The sequence below is a fragment of the Callorhinchus milii genome, unplaced genomic scaffold, assembly GCF_018977255.1.
Source record: "Callorhinchus milii isolate IMCB2004 unplaced genomic scaffold, IMCB_Cmil_1.0 Scaffold11, whole genome shotgun sequence".
NCBI lineage: Eukaryota > Metazoa > Chordata > Chondrichthyes > Chimaeriformes > Callorhinchidae > Callorhinchus > Callorhinchus milii.
This window is the reverse complement of record NW_024704752.1, coordinates 9,000,085-9,018,933: the sequence shown is the minus strand read 5'-3', so window position 1 is coordinate 9,018,933 and position 18,849 is coordinate 9,000,085. Positions and strand designations below refer to the sequence as shown.

The window sequence follows — 18,849 nt, the reverse complement described above, 5'->3', positions numbered from 1 at the left end:
TTAGCGAAAGAGTTAAAGTGGTACAGTCTGCAACTATTGGTCCTGCTGCATCTTCTCCCTTGAACTGAATTGGAAATAATTCAGAGTGTGTGGAAATACAGGCACAGAACCACCCAAGCCTTGGCTCTTGTTAACCTGCACCTGACACTCTCCAGAATTAGGTAAGCAGGGTGTGTCCCTCTCGGGAGGGAGTGCACATTCCATATCAATGGTTATCTCTGAAATTTCCATGTGCAGATGAGATACATGGATCTCTCGGCTATGGTTTGGATGCTGTTTAGCATGGTGATGCGTTTCTGCACGTGCCAGACATCTGGCTGACCAACAAAAAATAGGTCAGCTTTGTTTTGCAGTAAGTATGCATAGTCAGAATTGAAAGTTTCTTGGTCAGCAATTTACTGCACTGTGACTATTCAACCCACTGTTGAGGTCACTTCATCCTTATCTTTGGTGCACATTAAGACAGAGTCAGCTTTAACCACTCTATATTCTGGACTAGATTAAATCCTGTGGTCAACACTGGTGGTTAGCATTACATATTGAGATATGATGTACTATTTAGCATAATTGAGGTCACTTCAGAAAAATACTGGCTTGCAAAATAACAAAGGCGGGGCAATTAAAGGTTAAGGTCAGTTTCACAATAGGAATGACTCTGCCTTTAGTTCAGGATGACTTAGAAATTGACCAAAACCCTTTCTCTTACTGTATGAAGATTGGGACAAACTTGCAAGTAGAAGTATTCCTTTCTATAACTGCAAATGTTTTCTCCCCCCACCTAGTCATCTGCGGGGTACACCAAGACTCCATCCTTGGCCCCCTTGTTTTGTTTATCTACAACTTCCACATGTATGCAGATGACACCCAAATCTACTTCTCCTCCTCCAGCTGTGACTCCCAGTCGGCTGATGTCCTAGCAGTTTGTTTGACGGACATCAAGGCCTGGATGAGCGCAAATTTCCTGCAGCTGAATGTCGGCAAGACGGAAGCCATACTCTTTGGCTCTCCATCTGACTCATTGTCAGACTCTGCCACTGTCAAGCGGGACACCGTGTGAAGGGCACTATATAAACGCGAGTTGTTGTTGTTGTACAAGGCAGAGAAGGAGAAGGAAAAGAATATAACTGAATATCTTGAATAGCTATGACTGGATACCGAGGGATGAAGGGTCTTTGGAGTTTGGGCTTCTGTTGACAAGAATAAAGCAAGAATGTGATGTAATCTTGGCTATTAATAATTTTTCTTAGACATTCAATACTTTCCTGTACAAGCGAACATTATGTAACACACATGTATTCATTTGCATACCTTTAATGAAATCATATCTGAATTTTCATATGATTCTCACCAATGCAACTTGGACAAAAGTTTAGAGCAAACCAAGCGCTCTTCAGATTTGCAGAACTTGCACGATTGCATTCAGATTGGAGTGTGGGAGAGCTGTGCAATATCAGAACATAAGCACAAAAAGACACTTCAGGAAAAGACATTTAGTCCTCCCACACACCTATCTCATAATCTATCATATGACAGCGCTCCCTAATCTGTTTCATCTTCTGAGGAAAGGTTATGCATCCCCAAATGTAGGGAAAAAGGCTCAATATTTGCCATCCCCACATCTCCCCTCGTCAACTTTGGCCCTCGCAGCAGAGGAACTGTTGGGTTCCAGTGGTGTATGTGTTTCTCTCAGACAGCATCTATCTCTATATCCACCGATACTGTTCTCAATCTCTATCCCTTTATTTTTGGAAGGAGTTAATTTTATACCATAAAGTCCTCTGAGAGTCCACTTATCGTTCGATTCCGTAAGGGAAGCACATCTTGTCACCTCTAGTCTCAGTTGAGGCTTTTTACAGAGGGACGTGGAAATACACAAGATCTGAAAATGTTTTCCAAATATCACTACTTATAAAGCGTAATATCTCAAATTTAAACTTGACTTTCTTTTTAAAATGTTGATTGTGGGGCATTTCCTCTTTCTCAGATTTCCATCATTCACAGCTTCGCAAACCTATTGTATGAAGAAGGAGCACTTGCTACCGAACAGCGCCCAGTGATTGAATCCATGCCCCAGTTTGTGTGAGTCAGCATTTTCAGGAGAGGAGGAGGGGGAAGAAATTTAGAGGTAAGAAAATAAAATCCAGTGAAACATAATCATTAACTATGAAAACTTTGTGTCAAAATTATTAATGGCGTTTAGAGCTAGGAAACCATTAGTTCTGAATTTCACTGATGTTTTTGCTGCATGTGTGGAATAAGAAATTACTTGGCGGCTAGTGTAGTCAGCACAGGGTGTGTTTTTTTCACTGTGAAAAATGTTCTCTCTGATTTGAACATCTTTCCCATTGTTCGAACGTGCCAATCTGTGCTGGTGCGTGTGGTGAATGATGGCAGGATGCTGGTCTGGCCAGCTGAGTCATCAGAAATGCCTCTTTCATCAGATCCGAAACGCAAACCTATTAGTCAGCAAAGCGCTTGCCGAGCATTTGGACCTGATGGCTCAGCAGTAAACCATGGGAGAGTTGCAATATGTATCGCTGTCCTGACATTTAAAAAGAAATATGTGTCCACATCTTTTTGTCACGTTGTAAACACAGGAAAGCTTGATTAATTTTCCTCAAGCTAATTATTCTTTTAAATATTCAGCACTTGAGAATAACACCCGCCACAGTGGTTATGCAGTATAAAATAATTTTATTTTCCACTTTGCTAATCCTCTCCTTCCCTCTCCTCTCCTGATGGTGTTTAACTCCTTATTCATTCCATTGCCAGGTACAGTTCCACAAGTGGATGGTTCTGTCTTCTCCCTTGGTCCTCATTTAATTTATGTAAGTCGCTAAATAAAGGCAAGAAAGGGGCAAAACAACAGGGCCATCAACTGTGTTAAAGCTGTCTCCCTTAAATTTCCAGCTTTTCTCTACTCCAATGATGGCCAACCTTTATGGTCGGCCAACAAAATACATTTTTGTATATTTCTTGATTCGTGCCACAAACACCACTGATATCTTTTATCTCGGGCTCCAACGTGCGCTGCTGTTTAACACTAGAGAGCTTCCCAATTCCTGTTTTTTAATGGGAATGTTTGTTCACATTATTGAACAGCAATACTCAACACAAATTCACTTCAGCAATGTTAGAAGCAGTGCAGTTAAATGTAGCAATGTAGCTACTGAATGGTTAATATGGTGACCTAGATTAATGTACCTAGAAACACTTGCTTGATTAATTCAAGTGATTATATCTCCATTGGCACCGAGCCGCTGAGATGATAGTCTTGTGTAAAAAGTTTGATATTCATTTGATATAGCACCACATTATGTTGAACTATCAGTGCCAACCTGATGCTCTCCAGAGGTGCATCCCTCCAGGAAGAGACTGCGAATTCCATTCGAGACACAGGATATTCCACATATATGGAATAATAATAATAATCCTTGCATTTGATATAGTGCTTTTCACGTCTTCTAGACGTCTCAAAGCACTTCACAGAATATGCAATAAAGCGAATTGACCGTATATTTGTGGGTGAAACGCGGCAGCCAATTCGCACAGCAGTGTCTCACAAACAGTCATGGATTGAAAATGAACAATTTTTTTTTGTTTTTTTTTGGATGGATTATTATTAGGCATGTGGAGTAAGGAAACTTGCCCAAAGTTTTGCCCTGCCTGGAATTGAAACCAGGTGAGCGCTCTCACTTGTAAGGTGAGTGCTCTAACCACTGAGCTACAAGACTCTCAGTCTGGTTTTGAATATTCTTAAGCAAGGTGTTGGGTTTCCACATGTGACTGACCTTTTCATGGAATTTGCATGAACCCACAACATGATGTTATCAAGCCTTTCATAGTGGCTCGACAGTATTCTTCTCAGTGGCTACATGTATTTGTTAGTTCAGTTGAGTTGGTTGCACTGCCAGGATGAGGTGTTTTTTTTACCCCTACATTTGAGTCCAGAGTCTATATTGAAACTGCTGGGAGTGCTGCATTGTCGCAGGTACCATCCTGCAGACAAACATTACATTGAGGTCCCATCTGCGAGTTAAACTAGACATTAAAGGTGGGCAATAGTGTTCATGGCACAATTTGGAAGTTCTTCTAGGTACCAGTCAATTTTCTGATCTAAATTCACCTCCCAAAAAGGTCACTCATCTCATCTAACGCCTGTTTATGGGATGTTGCTCACACAAATTAAGCTGCTGACTTTGCTTGCATAACAACGGCCAATATGCTTCAACTCACTGAATCACTTTGACATGTGAAATACAAACATTATTTAATTTTTATACAAACTCAGCATTGCAGACATCAAGACGCCAGCCTCAGAAACAAACCTTTGCTTTCAGCAGCTGCATTTTCTGTGGTTAAAATGTGAACTTTCCCAGTAAGAGCTTTTTGCACTTGGAGGTTAAACATTTGTCTGTGAAAATGATTGCACAGACTATTCTATTAGCAGAGTAGAGGCATCCATTTGCTTTCTATCTGCTGATTCTTACTGAAACAAGGCTTCATGTAAACAAATATTCAGAGGAATTGTGTAAGTAAACCATAGAATGTATATTCATACACTAACAGACAAGATAGAAATCTATGTCACACCACTGGATGCTATGGACTTACAGCATAATCTTCACACTCGTCTTCAAATCTCTTCATGCCGTGGCACCTCCCTATTTCTCGGACCTGCTTACTCCCCAACCCACTACCTGCTGCCTCCACTCGACTGGCTCCGGTCTCCTGCTTATCCCACATGCCCTTCATTCTTTTGCGGTGGCTGTGCTTTCAGCCACTATAACAACAACAATTTGCACTTATATAGCGTCCTCCACGCAGGGTAGCATCTCAGAGCGCTTAACAGTGAGGAGCCTGACTCTGAACCGAGGGTGGTGGAGTGAGGTGGCCATAACAGTTGAAGAAGAAGGTTTTCAGGTGGGAAAAAGGGAAGAGAGAGGGCAAGGCGGAGGTATAGAGGGAAAGTGTTCCAGAGTCTCGGGGTGCAGGGGATGAAAGCGCCACCTCCGAAGGTGGGGCAGAGGGTGCGAGGGGCGAGCAGAAGGCCAGTGTCAGTTGAGCGGAGGCACCAAGCAGTGGATTGAGGAGTGAAGAGGTCAGAGAGGTAGGGAGGTTCCAGAGAGTGAAGGGATTTGAACACAAGAGTGAGGATCTTGAAGTCGATCTGTTTGGTGATGGGGAGCTAGTGGAGCCTGGCCACAACTGGTGAGATCTGGGTACGGAGTTTGATTAAATTCAACTACAGGAAGTTTGCACTCTCCCAAGCCCTGATGTCTGCTAGACAAGCTGGTAGAATATCGGTGGACCTGGATTTGGTACTGGAGGAGGCAAAGTAAATTTGTGAGTCATCCACATACATGTGGAAGTTTACCCAGTGTCTGCGGATAACATCGCCCAGAGGAAGCCTATAGATATGGAAAAGAAGAGGATGGAGCCCTGGGGTACTCCGCAAGTGATTGGGTGGGGGTGGGAAGAGAAACCATTTGCCGAGATGAAATGGAGGCGGTTGGTTAAGTAGGTCTTGAACCATGCGAGTGGAGGAGGACGGAATGGTCGATTGTGTCGAACGCAGCAGAGAGATTCAGGAGGATGAAGAGGCGGAGGGAGCCCTGGTTGGAGATAGAGAGGACTTTGTTTGTGACTGTGTCCCAAAACTCTGCCTTGTGGCCTCCTTCCCCATTTTCAGGTCGCGCCTGAAGATCTTCCTCTTCGACCGTGCTTACAGTCACCTCTCCTGGACTCGTCACTGTGCTCCGCCATAATCAAGCTCTCTGGGATACTACGATGTGTGAGGGGAGCTATAAGTTGTTGTTATTGTCGTGAATTTTAAATCGTGTTTCTGTTTCAAGTCATATTTATTTCGAGGTTAGTTCGCATTTGACAAGAGACATCCTTCAGGTACCCTGATCTTATCCTTTCAGAATACTCAACCTCTCATCATCCCATTATAATGTGAAGCTATTTCTGAGTCCAACCTCCTGGTCTCTACCACCCAGTTTAATAACCTGCTCCAGTCTTCAATTGCTTGTTGTACAAATGAACCAGCATTCAGATTTCCCTTTGAAACAACACATCTCTCACTGCATACTGCTCAATTTTAACTTTAAGTTTGAAGCAAATATTTGCAAAGACAATTATAATGGGGAACAAATTTTCAAATGTTTAGGAATTAATATTCCCTCTCTTTTAATTCCAAAATAAATTACAATAGAAGTTAAACCCTCCCCCCATCACTTACATCTGTCAACCTCAGCGGTGTCCCGCACTATGACTCAACCTTTCATCCTGCTTTCTTAACGGAAGGAACAAATTATCATTTATATGAGTCTTACACAGATTAAGATCTATACATATTGAGTGAGCGAGATACATGAAAACAACATGAAGCTTCACAATTTATGTTTCCAATCACGTAGGAAAAAAAGTTACATTATCACAATGAGATTTAAATAAATAGATTATTCTTTATTTATTTACAAATATTTCTCAGAACATTTGGCACATCTCCAGATCAGCGGGTAATGGGAAAAAAAATGATTGAGTAATGGTAAGATCTATAGGCTTGCAAATGCTGATGAACTTATTATCAAGGTTGTCTTCACATGTAAGAGTCAGGTTTTTTTGGTGATATTTCAGGTTCAGGATAAGGCAATGCAAACCATTCCAATTATAGGTTCATTCTTTGTTGTTCTGCGAAAGACACTATTTTTCCTCATTGAATCCTAGCTACGGTGAACCCAAGAACAGTCTCAGATTTTACTTCATTCTTTCCCAAGGAGTTGCAGGTTGCCACTGGAAGTTGCTAGCAAGCAATGATATTATTAAGCAGACAATGGTATTTTGCCCTCTGGTGCCACAAATTGGATATTGCAATTCAACTGAAGCTAATTGTCGTGACCCAAACCGCTGACAAATTTGAGGTCAACAAATTCAGTGCTGGCTATGGACAGTCCCACCCGCTACTGCAGAGAGGCCACATTACACGTAACAAAGAAATTTGGGGTAACTTTGTATGACTTCCCCTATAACCTATCCCTAGTGAATCTCAGATTACATGAAATATTTGATCTCAGTATGAGATTATTCTACAATCTTCGCTTATTCTATAAATGTATGCATGTAGGCAAGATATTCATTCTTTAAAGCTACTTGTTACTCACTTGTGAATGGAAGAGCCATACGGGTATAATTCATGGAAGAGTTATACATGAATTATACCATGGAGTTGTTTGGTGTGATGGCTAAGAATCAGTCATAGTGCTAGTGAAGACATTTATTCTTTTAGTTGTTAGAAGGGATTTTCTGCACACTTGCAGCTTGCTGTTCAGGTGAGAATACAACTGTAGCATAGCACGGGTCATCTAAAACAAATGATAGCGTGGGATTCTCTGGGTCAATCCTTCCGGGAGCCTTCAGTACAGCGTAGTCTGAGGAATACACTGTGGAAATGGGATCCTCACCCTGAAACGCAGAATATGTACATCAGTGAAATGGTTATTTTTCAAGGAGAAGTTGAATTGTACTTACAGAAGTGTAGGAATTGCCACTGTGATACCTTACAGCAGAGCTATTCATTTTGAAAATAACCACAAAAGCCTTTCCTCGTTCTCAAAACAATGGTCTTGTTGGTCTTCCTGCAAACTGCCAACAAACACTCCCACTGCAGTCCACAGCTGAAATTGCTCAGTAATTGTGTCATTTACTTATACCTGTGGAACACCTCTGTGACTGATATTTTCTGGAGCCTGGGTGAAGATTCACAGAGCAACGTTCGGCCTCAGGTTTCCTGAGTTGGAAAGTGTTCTGGAATGTGCTAGCCACAGCTCACCACGAGATTCAGTATTTCACATTCATTCCACCCACCCTGCTTTACGCAGTCAGTGTTTATTGAAACACCCACCCGATTGTTTGTGCAGGAAAGCAGAAGCAAAATGTTTAACTCTGTCATTGAAAGGAAATTGCATAAAACAAGATTTGTTTTGTCGCCTCATCCTTTAACTTGTTCTGAAAGCGTAAGGGCCTTTGCTAGATGGTATTGCTGCTCTAGCAATGGAAGGGCAGGAGATAGATATAACCACATTTTCAATTTGGGGATTTAATATACTGCATTGCATACTATATACTATGTAATGCACATACACGATTAATATCCCAAACAGACAGAGCAAACGTTAGGGAGATTCTGTTGTTTGATGTCCTTTTAACTAGCCAGCTCCAACTCCATTCTTGTCAACATTTAGCAAGAACTTCTGCAGTGAGAATTTGGAACCCACTGTTGGAAGCTGCGGCTGAAGCAAAAAGCATCATCTGATAAAAACAGAAAATATTTTAAAAGAAACTTGATGTATACATGAGGGAGAAGGGAATACAGGAATATGGCAGAGGAGATCAGGAGTGGTGCCTCGACCTGTTCAGCTTGCTCCACCTCAACTGAAAACATGGCAGGAAGCTACGTAGAAGCTGGTCTTTGAATGTATGATTTTGAATGTAATTACCTGACATCTGGCATCTTGTATCGATAGCCTAGTATTGGGATCTTTAAGAAGAATGAGGAGAATTAGTCAAGCATACACATTCAGTGTGAAACAAGTTGACGAACAAAACTATTATCATCTAAACCCTTGCACAGTCTGAACAATCACACTCACAAAACAGTGAGTCAACAGTCACACACTGAAACGTTGCACATGTATTCACATTAAAGATTCCATGGCAGCATTTCAGAGAAGAACAGAGTCCGCATCTGCACTCAGACAAAATTCTGAATAATTAATCACTCATCTCAGTGCTGTGCAGGCGACTTCACTGGTGTAGATTTGTTTTATGTTCAGCCGGGAGTCTGACACATGTGGAAACTCATTACGTTGCATTGCTCTTTTCAAAGAGCCGGCACAGACTCAATGGACCGAATGGCCTCTTTTTGTGCTGTACGATTCTATGATTCTATGATTCATCACTGTGCTTAAGAGTATTCAAACCAAACTGAGAATTCCACGCATCCCACCTACACGTGGAAATCCCAGAGATAGATTGTTTGAATGGAATGTGGACCCTCTCCCTGGAGGGATGCATCCTGCTTTCCTAATTCTGGAAATATTAGGCGCAGGTTGGCAAGAGCCAAGGTTTGGGGATCCCCAGAGTGTGCATTGGGGTAACTGCTGGAGACTAACCAGCTAAAACCACATAGCTTGTCGTTGATATTGCTGTTTAGCAAGCTTTCTCGCTGCTTGTTCAGCTAGGACCACTCTACCTGTTAGGTTTTTGGCTTGCAGAGTTAATAGGAGCAGAGTGGGATAGCTCCCTGCCCCAGTAACTGGTCTGCCTTTCCATAGAGAGAGGAAAGGGGAGATATCTGGAGAGTTATACAGAGCCATTCTAAATCTTTAAGCGTGGAAAACTGTAGAGCACCACACAAAGCATATACTTTGATCGTTTGTTGGTTTATACTTTAATCGCAGTTGGTTAATCAACAAAAAAAATCTTCAACTCACCCTTTTTTTGGGCCAGTACATGACTGTAATATAAGTCAGCAGTGCAACGATGAGCAGGGCTGAAATCACTGCCGCCAAGATTATCTCAATTCTCATCATATTTCCAGTGGGTTTCTCTGCATTGCTGTTTGTTCGATTCTCTCTTCCAGGATGAGCTGGTTCTTCTGCAAAAGGCATCACTATTTCACCAAGCGCACAACAGGAAATTTCTCATGGTTTTGTCTTGTTATTAAGGCAATCTGAGCATTGTGGGCTGTGTTGGCACTTTAACTGACATTCAATTACCCTTTATAGTGCAAACCACCAAGACTGGTCAAATTAACGATAAGCCAGAAATCTTCTCCACTTCCAATCAGAGCTGAGTCCAATCCTGCCGAACCCAACTCTACTCAGGAACACCTTACATCAACAATAATAATAATAATCATAATAATCCATGCGTTTGATAGAGCGCCTTATCATATCTTTGAGACGTCTCAAAGCACTGCAAAGAATATACTGTGAAGTGAATTGACCATACTTTATGGACGAAACATGGCAGCCAATTGCACACAGCAGCGTCCCCACAAACAGTCATGGATTGAGTGACCAATTTTTTTTGTTGCTGTTTGAAGGGGATTATTACCCCCAGAAATGTGATCCACCAATCGACTAACAACTGGGTTCCTACTTACTACGAGGTAAACAGAAGCATGTGGAGTAAAACAATTTGGCCAACGTTTCACCCTGCTCAGGAATCAAACCCAGGTCCTCTCGCTTGCGAGGTGAGTGCTATAACCACTAAGCTATAGGGAATGCACAATGGGTCATCAAATAGTGAATAAGAGAAGAAAGCACTGGCTGAGTTTTGGGGCTGATTGTCACCAGAATGTCTCCACCATCACCATTGCAGATTGGAGAATGAACATGGGACAATCCTGCCGCACGTGGCTCGGTTCCACACTGCTCAATGCCTTTATCAACTGACTATTGGTAAAGCTGTTCATTGCATTTCTGTAGAGGGAGGGATTGTGAGATATGGTGACAAAGCAATTAGCTCGGGTTGAGAAGTGACAAAAAGCAACAAGCTTGTTGGGCCCAAATTGTCTTTTTCTATTCAAGCAAATCCTTTCTGATGCTGTTCCACCATTCTGGCTGAGGGAGGGTTAAGACGCAGTGATATTTACGGTGTATTTTAAAAGCTGTTTACACCTTGTTAAAGGACAGCACAGCAGTTTGAAGGGATATTGCTAAAGATTTTATTTTCATTCTCTTGTTTGGCTTAGCGAAAAATATTCTTATCATGTTTTGAAGCGGATTGAGCAGTGTTGCAAATTGTAGATACAGATCAACACTTTGTAGAAACCTACACTTTAGTTACTTTTATTACTTAGCTTCTTCTGTCAGATGTCTGTCTTCCTTGATATTGAAAAGGAAAACCTTAACAATGAATTAGTACCCGACATTAGTACATTTGTAAAGCCCGAGAAAGACAGATTTTCCATTTTGTGAAACTAGCAAGGGAAGCACTTCCCTTCTAAGAAATGTTAAGTTTAAAATAATGTGGGTTTCTTTTCTCAGCGCACACCGCCAGTCTTTCTAAGTCTTTTTAAACCTGTCTTATCTTTTTGATCACGTGTGGGGAATTTGGCAAAGTAGTTTTATGGCAATAAGTCTTAGGCAAAGTCTGGACAGAAAAACTCCTCAAAAGCTACAGCGGGAACATCTTCACAAGAGCCTATGTAGTAGAGAAATTTGTTTAATCCAATCTAATGAATTGAACAATATCAGTTCCATAACCTTTTGGGGTTCATATTTCATACATTTCATTTAGGGCTGTCCTCTAAAGGGGTGAGGCTCTTTTACGTGTCTGACGCGCTGCTGAAATCCATTTAGTTGCTTCAGAGTATCTAAACTAAACTGGAAGTTCCACATATACATACCACTTTAATACATTACTCAGCATAACTCAAAGTTCAGGTTTGCGTGGAATTATTAATAACTATTTGCTATTGCTATTTTAGTCATTGAGTCAATCTATTGTAATTTTTTTTACCTCCTGTGCTGGAGGCGAAGGAAATGTGTAATATTCTTACCTTGAAGAAAAACTTACAAAAACAGAGCAACACAATAGATAACTTTAACAAAACCTTGTCCCATAGTTCTAGTACAAAGAATTTTTTTTAGTTCTGACACGGATATTTCTTAGGAGTGCTCACAAAATGCAGACTATTAAATATGTACAAGATTGAGGGCTGAAATTCCAGTTGGTTGTTATAATAATAATAATAGTCCTTACATTTGATATAGCACCTTGTTACATAGTTGAGACAATAACAACAATTTTTTCCCCATCACAAAGCGCTTCACAGAATATATTGTAAAGTGGATTGACTGTGTGTTTTGTGGCCAAACACGGCAGCCAATTATGCTCAGCAGTGTCCCACAAACAGTCATGAATAGAGTGACCCAATTTTTTTTTGAGGGATTATTCCCCCATTATGTATTAATGATAGGCCTCTAACAAAATAATCCCATTATAATCAAACATTGCTAAAGTCGATACACAATAACAGTGACTGGATTTCAAGCTTTCTGGAGAGGTGGGAATAAATAGCTCCTATAGAAAAATCACCACTTTTGGGCCTATTTCTATGAAACAGTGACTGTATTTAACCCCACTTTTACATTCATATGCTAAAGCTACTTATTGCAACAGGAAAGGGTGGTGGCTTCAAAGGGAAAGAAAATTGCTTTTATGTACCTTAAATATGATTTTATGGTGAAGCATGTTTTTGCATCACAAGGAGAGAAACACTTTATTAATAGACTGAAAATGTGTATCATTCATTCTTTTCCATGCCCCTAGAATAGCTTGCTTTTGATTCCGTTCCACCATGAATGTTCACTGAGTAGTCAAAACCCTCTCCCAAAGAAGCCAACATGAGGGAGAATTGAAACAAGGTGATAGTGTTTACTCCGTTGCCAATACCGCAGTTCTATAACGCGTTCTTATCACTCCAGAATTTGTAATGTATATAAAAAAAAACACCATTACGTATAACAGAAGGTTTTTTGGGGGTAAAAAACATATCAGATCAGTACCACAAATAAATGAACTGCAAAATCTTCTCAATTTGAACGGGGAACATATGTCACATGTCACAGAGAGAAGAAACAATTCTCACAAGTATTGATACATTCTGGGTAACTTATTGAGTGAAAATCACTCGGAGACAGTTTAAACATGGAAATATTTAAATCATTCCACCTTTAGATATTAGCCAAGTAGAGAAGGCATTTTCCCAAAGGATGGAGGAAGACAATGTAGGGCCAAAGTAGTTCTATTATTTGACTTGCTCTATGGAAGCTGCGCTAGCTTTGCCTCTCATTAGCAACGCCTAATCTTTTTGCAGGAGAACAGAAAAATAAGAGGAAACAACACTGAAACCCAGCTCAGGGACCACATCACACACTGTGAACGTAGGTCCAGGGCACAAAGAGCAAGTCTGCTAAGAGTCACTGTTGAAAAAGAGGAGAGAGGTTTACTGCACTTTGCAGGATATCCTGTGAAGAGCTTTGGGATGTCCTTGAGTGAAACACACTAAACCCAACATAAAGATTATTATATTTAAATAGCGTGTACGCTGGACAATATTGATTTAAATACCAGATAGAGTTAAAGCCGTACCAGTAACTGTGAGGTTTGTGGGCTGATCTTTTTTTATATTCATTTTGTTATTGAAGCTGACAAGTTCACACCCATACGATCCAGAGTTGCTTGTTTTTAGGTGTGAAATCCTCAATTCCGCGGAGAGTTTGTCAGGGTTCCACAGTAACTGGACATTGTTTGCAGCTGTCATGTTCTGTGTCTTTAGATTTATTTCTCCAATCTTTTCCCTCTGGTGTTTAGCAATATATCGGTACCACACCAGATGCAAGTCTTCACTGAAGCTCCCGTTGGAAAGGATGCAGTGGATGACAGCCGACTGCCCGCATTTTTTCTCAATGCTTGCAGGGTGCTGTTTGACTTGTCTTGCGATGTATGGAGACTTGTCTGTAAAGAGAAGAACTAGTCAGTTGACTGAGGAATGAAATGGCTTGTTTGCTCAAAATCTAGGCTGATACTCCAGTAGTACTAAGGAAGTAGTAGTATTGTAAGATGTGCTATCTTTCAGATGAGATGTTACAAGACCTCTATGGCAATATCCATGGAGTTTTTGACATTTTGGCAGAATAAGGATTACTTATTAATTAATCTCCACAGTCAAAACAACATTGTGTTTCTTTCAACTAAAAACTACAGTAAAAAGTGGACCAAGTCAGTAGAACAAGTGGACATAAGTTGCAAAGGGTAATTCCAGGACAGACACCAGTAGGATTGTTTTTGCTCAGATTTGCTCAGATGGAATAGCTTACCAGATAGGGTGTTTCAGGTAACGTTTGATATTTAAAAAGCAGCTTAATGCTGTGATGGGGAGACAGTTTGGTGGGTGTTCTGATGAGATTAGATGGACCAAAGGGCCTTCTTCATCCAAATCAATTTTGTGATCTTGTGACCACAGAGCAGGATGACAGTAAAGTAGAAGGGAGTAGTAGAAAGGACAACATAATGCAGTCAAGAAGTAGTGGTTAGGTGAGGTCAAGTCTTCTTCTGAAAACCAGTAGAATGTAGGAGGAAGGAAAGAGTGGAGGAGATTAGGAGGCAAGGAGTTTCAGTTTTAAGGTCCTGGGAAAGAATGAGTTACAGCAGGAGATGGCACATTGCGGTAATATTAGGAACTCTAGCTATTGTTTTCCCCTTCCTAGCCCTCGGGAATTGAGGTGATTTGGAGCATCACAAAATATACAGTCAATTCACTTTACAGTATATTTTGTGAAGTGGTTTGAGACGTCTAGAAGACGTGATAAGGTGCTATATCAAATGCAAGGATTATTATATTATTATATATCACAAATTACCACACTGAGGAGGACAAATTGCCACAATAATAACCTTAGCATTTGATATAGCTCCTTACCACATCATCGAAAAGTCTCAAAACGCTTTACAAGATTTTTACTTTAAAGTATAGTGACTGTGTATTTGTAGATGAACTTAGCAAGATTCTACCAGGGCCTAGATTTACTCTATTTTCTTAACACTTCAGAGGGTGCAGCAATTTGGCAAATTGTTGAATTCGGTCTTAACTTTCAAGCTGTGTTTTGATTTCTTAAAATTACTTTGGAAAAATCAGCTTCAAATTAAGACTATTTATTGAAAAAAAAGCAAAATTCTGTGCTCTCTGGAATTCTACATAAATAGCATAAATCCAGACCTAGGTGGAATGTTTGCCCCCTATAAGAGCAGCTAATTCAGTGTCATTTTTAACTGCAAATGCTGTTTTTATGCACTATCCTATATTGTTAAATAACTTAAGATTTGCACGACAACATGTTCAATCCAAACACACCTGAACGTGGAGTTTCTGTTGCACTGGCTGGAAAGCAGACAAACTCCCTAAAGTTAGGGAGGTCTAAATACTGTATAAAAAATCTTCTGTTCCTCTGCTTACTCCCTCTGTCCCGGGTCCATTAAACTCACGTAAATTTGTTACACTTGGCCTGTGCATGATTACATTTATTTGGCTAGTGTTTTCTTGTCAGGAACGATAATTGAAGAAATCTAAAATTAATTTTGCTATGATGCAAATTGAATTCATTTACTTTAAAATGCTCTTGAAAGTTAAATTGTGTGCAACTGAGGCCAGAAAACAGGCAGGTCAACAACAACAATTTTCATTTATATAGTATCCTTGACAGTGCGGGGCAGTGCGGACTCCGAACCACTATTAGGTTTTCGTTTGTCAATCTGATAACTCCAAAATTCTCTGTACCATTCTCTATCTGGGTGTTTGTCGGGACACAACATCATAGTCAAAATTTTATACAGAATGTAGAATTAACACAAGTCTCAGCTCCTCTGCAGTCAGATGTGTTTGTATACCTACTTAACATAAGTCACTGCACTTCAAAATTAAGTCTGTGCGTGTGATGCGCTTTGGGACATGTTGACATTATAAGAAGCTATTTAAATTGCAATTATCATTCTCATTTTAACCGTTTGTTTTGTTCAAGGTAAGATTTATTTAAGTTTTAGGGATATCACACTATCAAAAGTAGAATAAAAATCCTAATTCTCTCCTTTGCCAAGGCTAATATAATAAAGACTTTAATCTGTTACTTTGCAGAACAGTCTTGATAGGTTGAATAGCCTCCTATGTTCCTAATCTAGGTAATTTCATCTAAAGAGTTCTTTTCGGACTCCTCATTATTGACTAAATGTTACTGTCTGTGTTTTATAAGTATCCCGATATCTAAACTTCTTCAGAAGTATTGAAAAAAATTATCTGCTCAGTTTTTGTACCACATCAGACTGAAATCTGTTTAAATATATATCACCAAGATCATTTTTGAACAACTTGGTAAAAAAACAACATTAGGTATCAAAAGATTTGTATTGATTTAGACTGTTTATCGTGTATTTCACTGCAATCACAGACACACAGAGTAAACAACTGGCTGTAGTTCTGCCCTTTAAAAAACATTACCGAGGGAACTCAAGCAGTTATCAGCCATGAAATGAATGACCAATTTTATTTGGGGGATTACATCAGAAACATCAGAAAGCACTGATTGAGAAAATGACAACACATTACATTTGTAAAGGGCCTTTCACGTTGGGAGGATATCCCAAGTCGCTGATAAAGGCTATTCGACCTATCAAGATCACTGGTTGCATTACCCTGTCGATCTCCTAGGAAAGTTCTATATACATTAATGGGAGCGAAGTTAAAAACTGCAGAATATTCATGCATTCCCACCTTCCAAACAAGACATTTCCCCCCTTTCTTCTCTTCACGTAGCCTCAGTAGAACAGAAATCACTGTGTATTTAGTAATCTCAACCAGGACTTATTGCTAAGTTTAAACACCCTCCAGAAAATGGCTTTTTTTTAAAAAATGCACTTACCCTGAACATTGCTGCACAGAGAAACTGTAAAGATTGAGAGTGCTTGATAGATGAACAGTATCATGATTAATTAGGTCTTTCAGATCTCTGAGGAAAAGACTGCCATTGATATGTCAAGATGAATGAACACTGAATAAATCCAGCTTCCCTCTGCACTGTTTGACAAACTACGTCTACTATGCAATTGAAAGAGAATCACGCCTGCATATACCAGCAGCCCCCTCAGTAAGCCTCAGCCAATGCTGTTCTCATTGGTACTGAGAGAGGAGCTCCCCTCCACTGTCAAGAATGCAGACATTGCACTTTCTCTGTGGTAAATGTAACTGGGGGCGGCCTCTGATATGACATGGTCCTCCCGTTCAGAGGGTACCCATTACAACACTTACTTACTGCAACCAGACTCTGAGTTCCCAGAAGGTTAAACCCCTGTGAATTTTCTCCATTGTGCAATAAACAACAACACCCTCACAACGCGTCTAACAATTGAGGCTTTATTTTCCGTGGTTTATTTTCTGAAGTACACATTGAGATGCAGTGAATTTATTACTAGTATCCATGTATTTAAATGGTCCTTCAGAAGTTACGATTTTTTTAAGAACAGGCTAATATTATTAGTGAAATGTGTTTCTCCCGTCCTGGCCAATAATCCCCCAAATAAAATTGGTCATTCATTTCATGGCTGTGGGACATTACTGTGTAACTTGGCTGCCATGCTAGCATACAAAATAAAGTGTATCATGTGAAGGACTTTGAGACATTCTTCTGATGTGAAAGACTCTATCACAAATGAAAGGATTATTATTACTTTTTTACATTCTTCATGCTTGAGCTCAGAAGAGCATCAAAGTCGAAGCTATCCTATCTTCACTTGACGCGTTCATACACAAATAATTTTAAGTTGCGATAATTGGATTGGAGTGGGAATCCTGACCCTAATCCAGCACAGAGCAGGAAAACTAACCCTGTGCTCCCACATCTCTGTATGCCTTCAGTAATAAACCGATAGATTCATTAGATTTTTAGACAAGAGATGTTTACTTAAAACAGGCTTCTTGTAAAAGTTATAGATCTGGACACGGTAGATGTATAATTGAAATAAACTAAAGTAGCCCTTTTCTTTAGATACAAAGATTGGCTGATACCAAAATGAATTGGAGAGAATTTTACTTTTAACCTGATGGAGCAAGAATAGATTGTATCTTGAAAAATTCAGATTAGAATTCGGGAAAAGCCTTTTAATTGCAGGTGCGCAAGTTGAGCGTTACAGTACACAGGCAGGAGAACTGTCTGTGAACTGTATTGTCTAGTCCATGTTTAGGTATCTCATCCATGTTCAATTCCACTGCAATGATTGACTATTGGGTTAAGTGAAATGCTGTTGCTTTCAGCCACTTTTTTTCTCTACTTATGTAGGTTTCTGTCCCCACCTTTTGGAAATCCGTCCCACAGTCCCTTCGCGTTGCTCCCTCCATAACCTCCTTCAAGGCGGTCTCAAGACCCTTCACTTCCACCGTGCCTTCAGTCACCCTCTCACCTCTACTCTCCCTGCCCACCACCCCACCTGATCCCAACCCCCAGTATGGGTCCAAATCCCTGACTGTCCAGCACCTTGGGACATCCTCCGGACATGAAAGGCGCTATACAAATATAATTTGTTGTTGTTCAGAATTTTCTTTTTGTTTCTTTTACTTGGAGCAGATTTTTTTACCCCAATTTTTATTCCACAATTCTGTCTTTACAGTATAAACTACTACAGATTCCCATGATGTAAAACATAAAATGCTTGGAAATGCACCACACATCACAGCGGAACGAGAAATGGAAAAGGTTCAGGTCAAACTCTTTTCAGTAAAAGTTTTGAAAGTTTGCAGGCACACAGGAACTCCCTTGACTCACCAGGCACTTCAAAGGGATGCTAAGAAAAATTTCTAATGTTCCAGTAATGTAGCCACCTACCCTTCCCGCCCTAGCCACCCCTTCCGCCCCCACCCCCCCACCCCACCACACACAAACACACTCAATAAAATAAATTGTAAAATCATTCTTCAAGGGTTAAAATAAAACATTAGGAGAATGACAGAAGGGAGAATGGGGCCTAGGCCGAGCACAGACAGGATTTATTTATTTATTTATTGCCTGAAACCATATTTTATATGGGTTTTATATCATGGTAATGATATTATCTGATCTTGACTAGCTTGTTTATTGTAAATACTGCCATTCTATCATTCTGTCACCAACAATAGTACTTTGTGCTGAAAACGGACCGAAGCGGTCTGCTCAGTAGGATGGGCGATTTTCTGTACATTCACCAGTCCAAGGGTTAACAAGCTTTAAAAGTACTGGTAAAACAATAAAAACA

At 40.2% G+C, this 18,849-nt stretch overlaps 1 protein-coding gene across 1 annotated transcript; it reads right to left on the bottom strand.

Moving 5' to 3' along the window:
* Positions 1 to 6,450: 6,450 nt before the first annotated feature.
* LOC103182617 lies at positions 6,451 to 16,705 on the bottom strand. Its single transcript, XM_007899691.2, has 5 exons — positions 16,488 to 16,705; positions 13,168 to 13,533; positions 9,498 to 9,661; positions 8,502 to 8,542; positions 6,451 to 7,467 (listed from the first exon to the last, which is right to left on the bottom strand). Exons 1-5 carry the CDS (start codon positions 16,549 to 16,551, stop codon positions 7,419 to 7,421), a joined length of 684 nt encoding a protein of 227 aa, XP_007897882.2. The 5' UTR covers positions 16,552 to 16,705; the 3' UTR covers positions 6,451 to 7,418.
* Between the last annotated feature and the right edge of the window lie 2,144 nt (positions 16,706 to 18,849).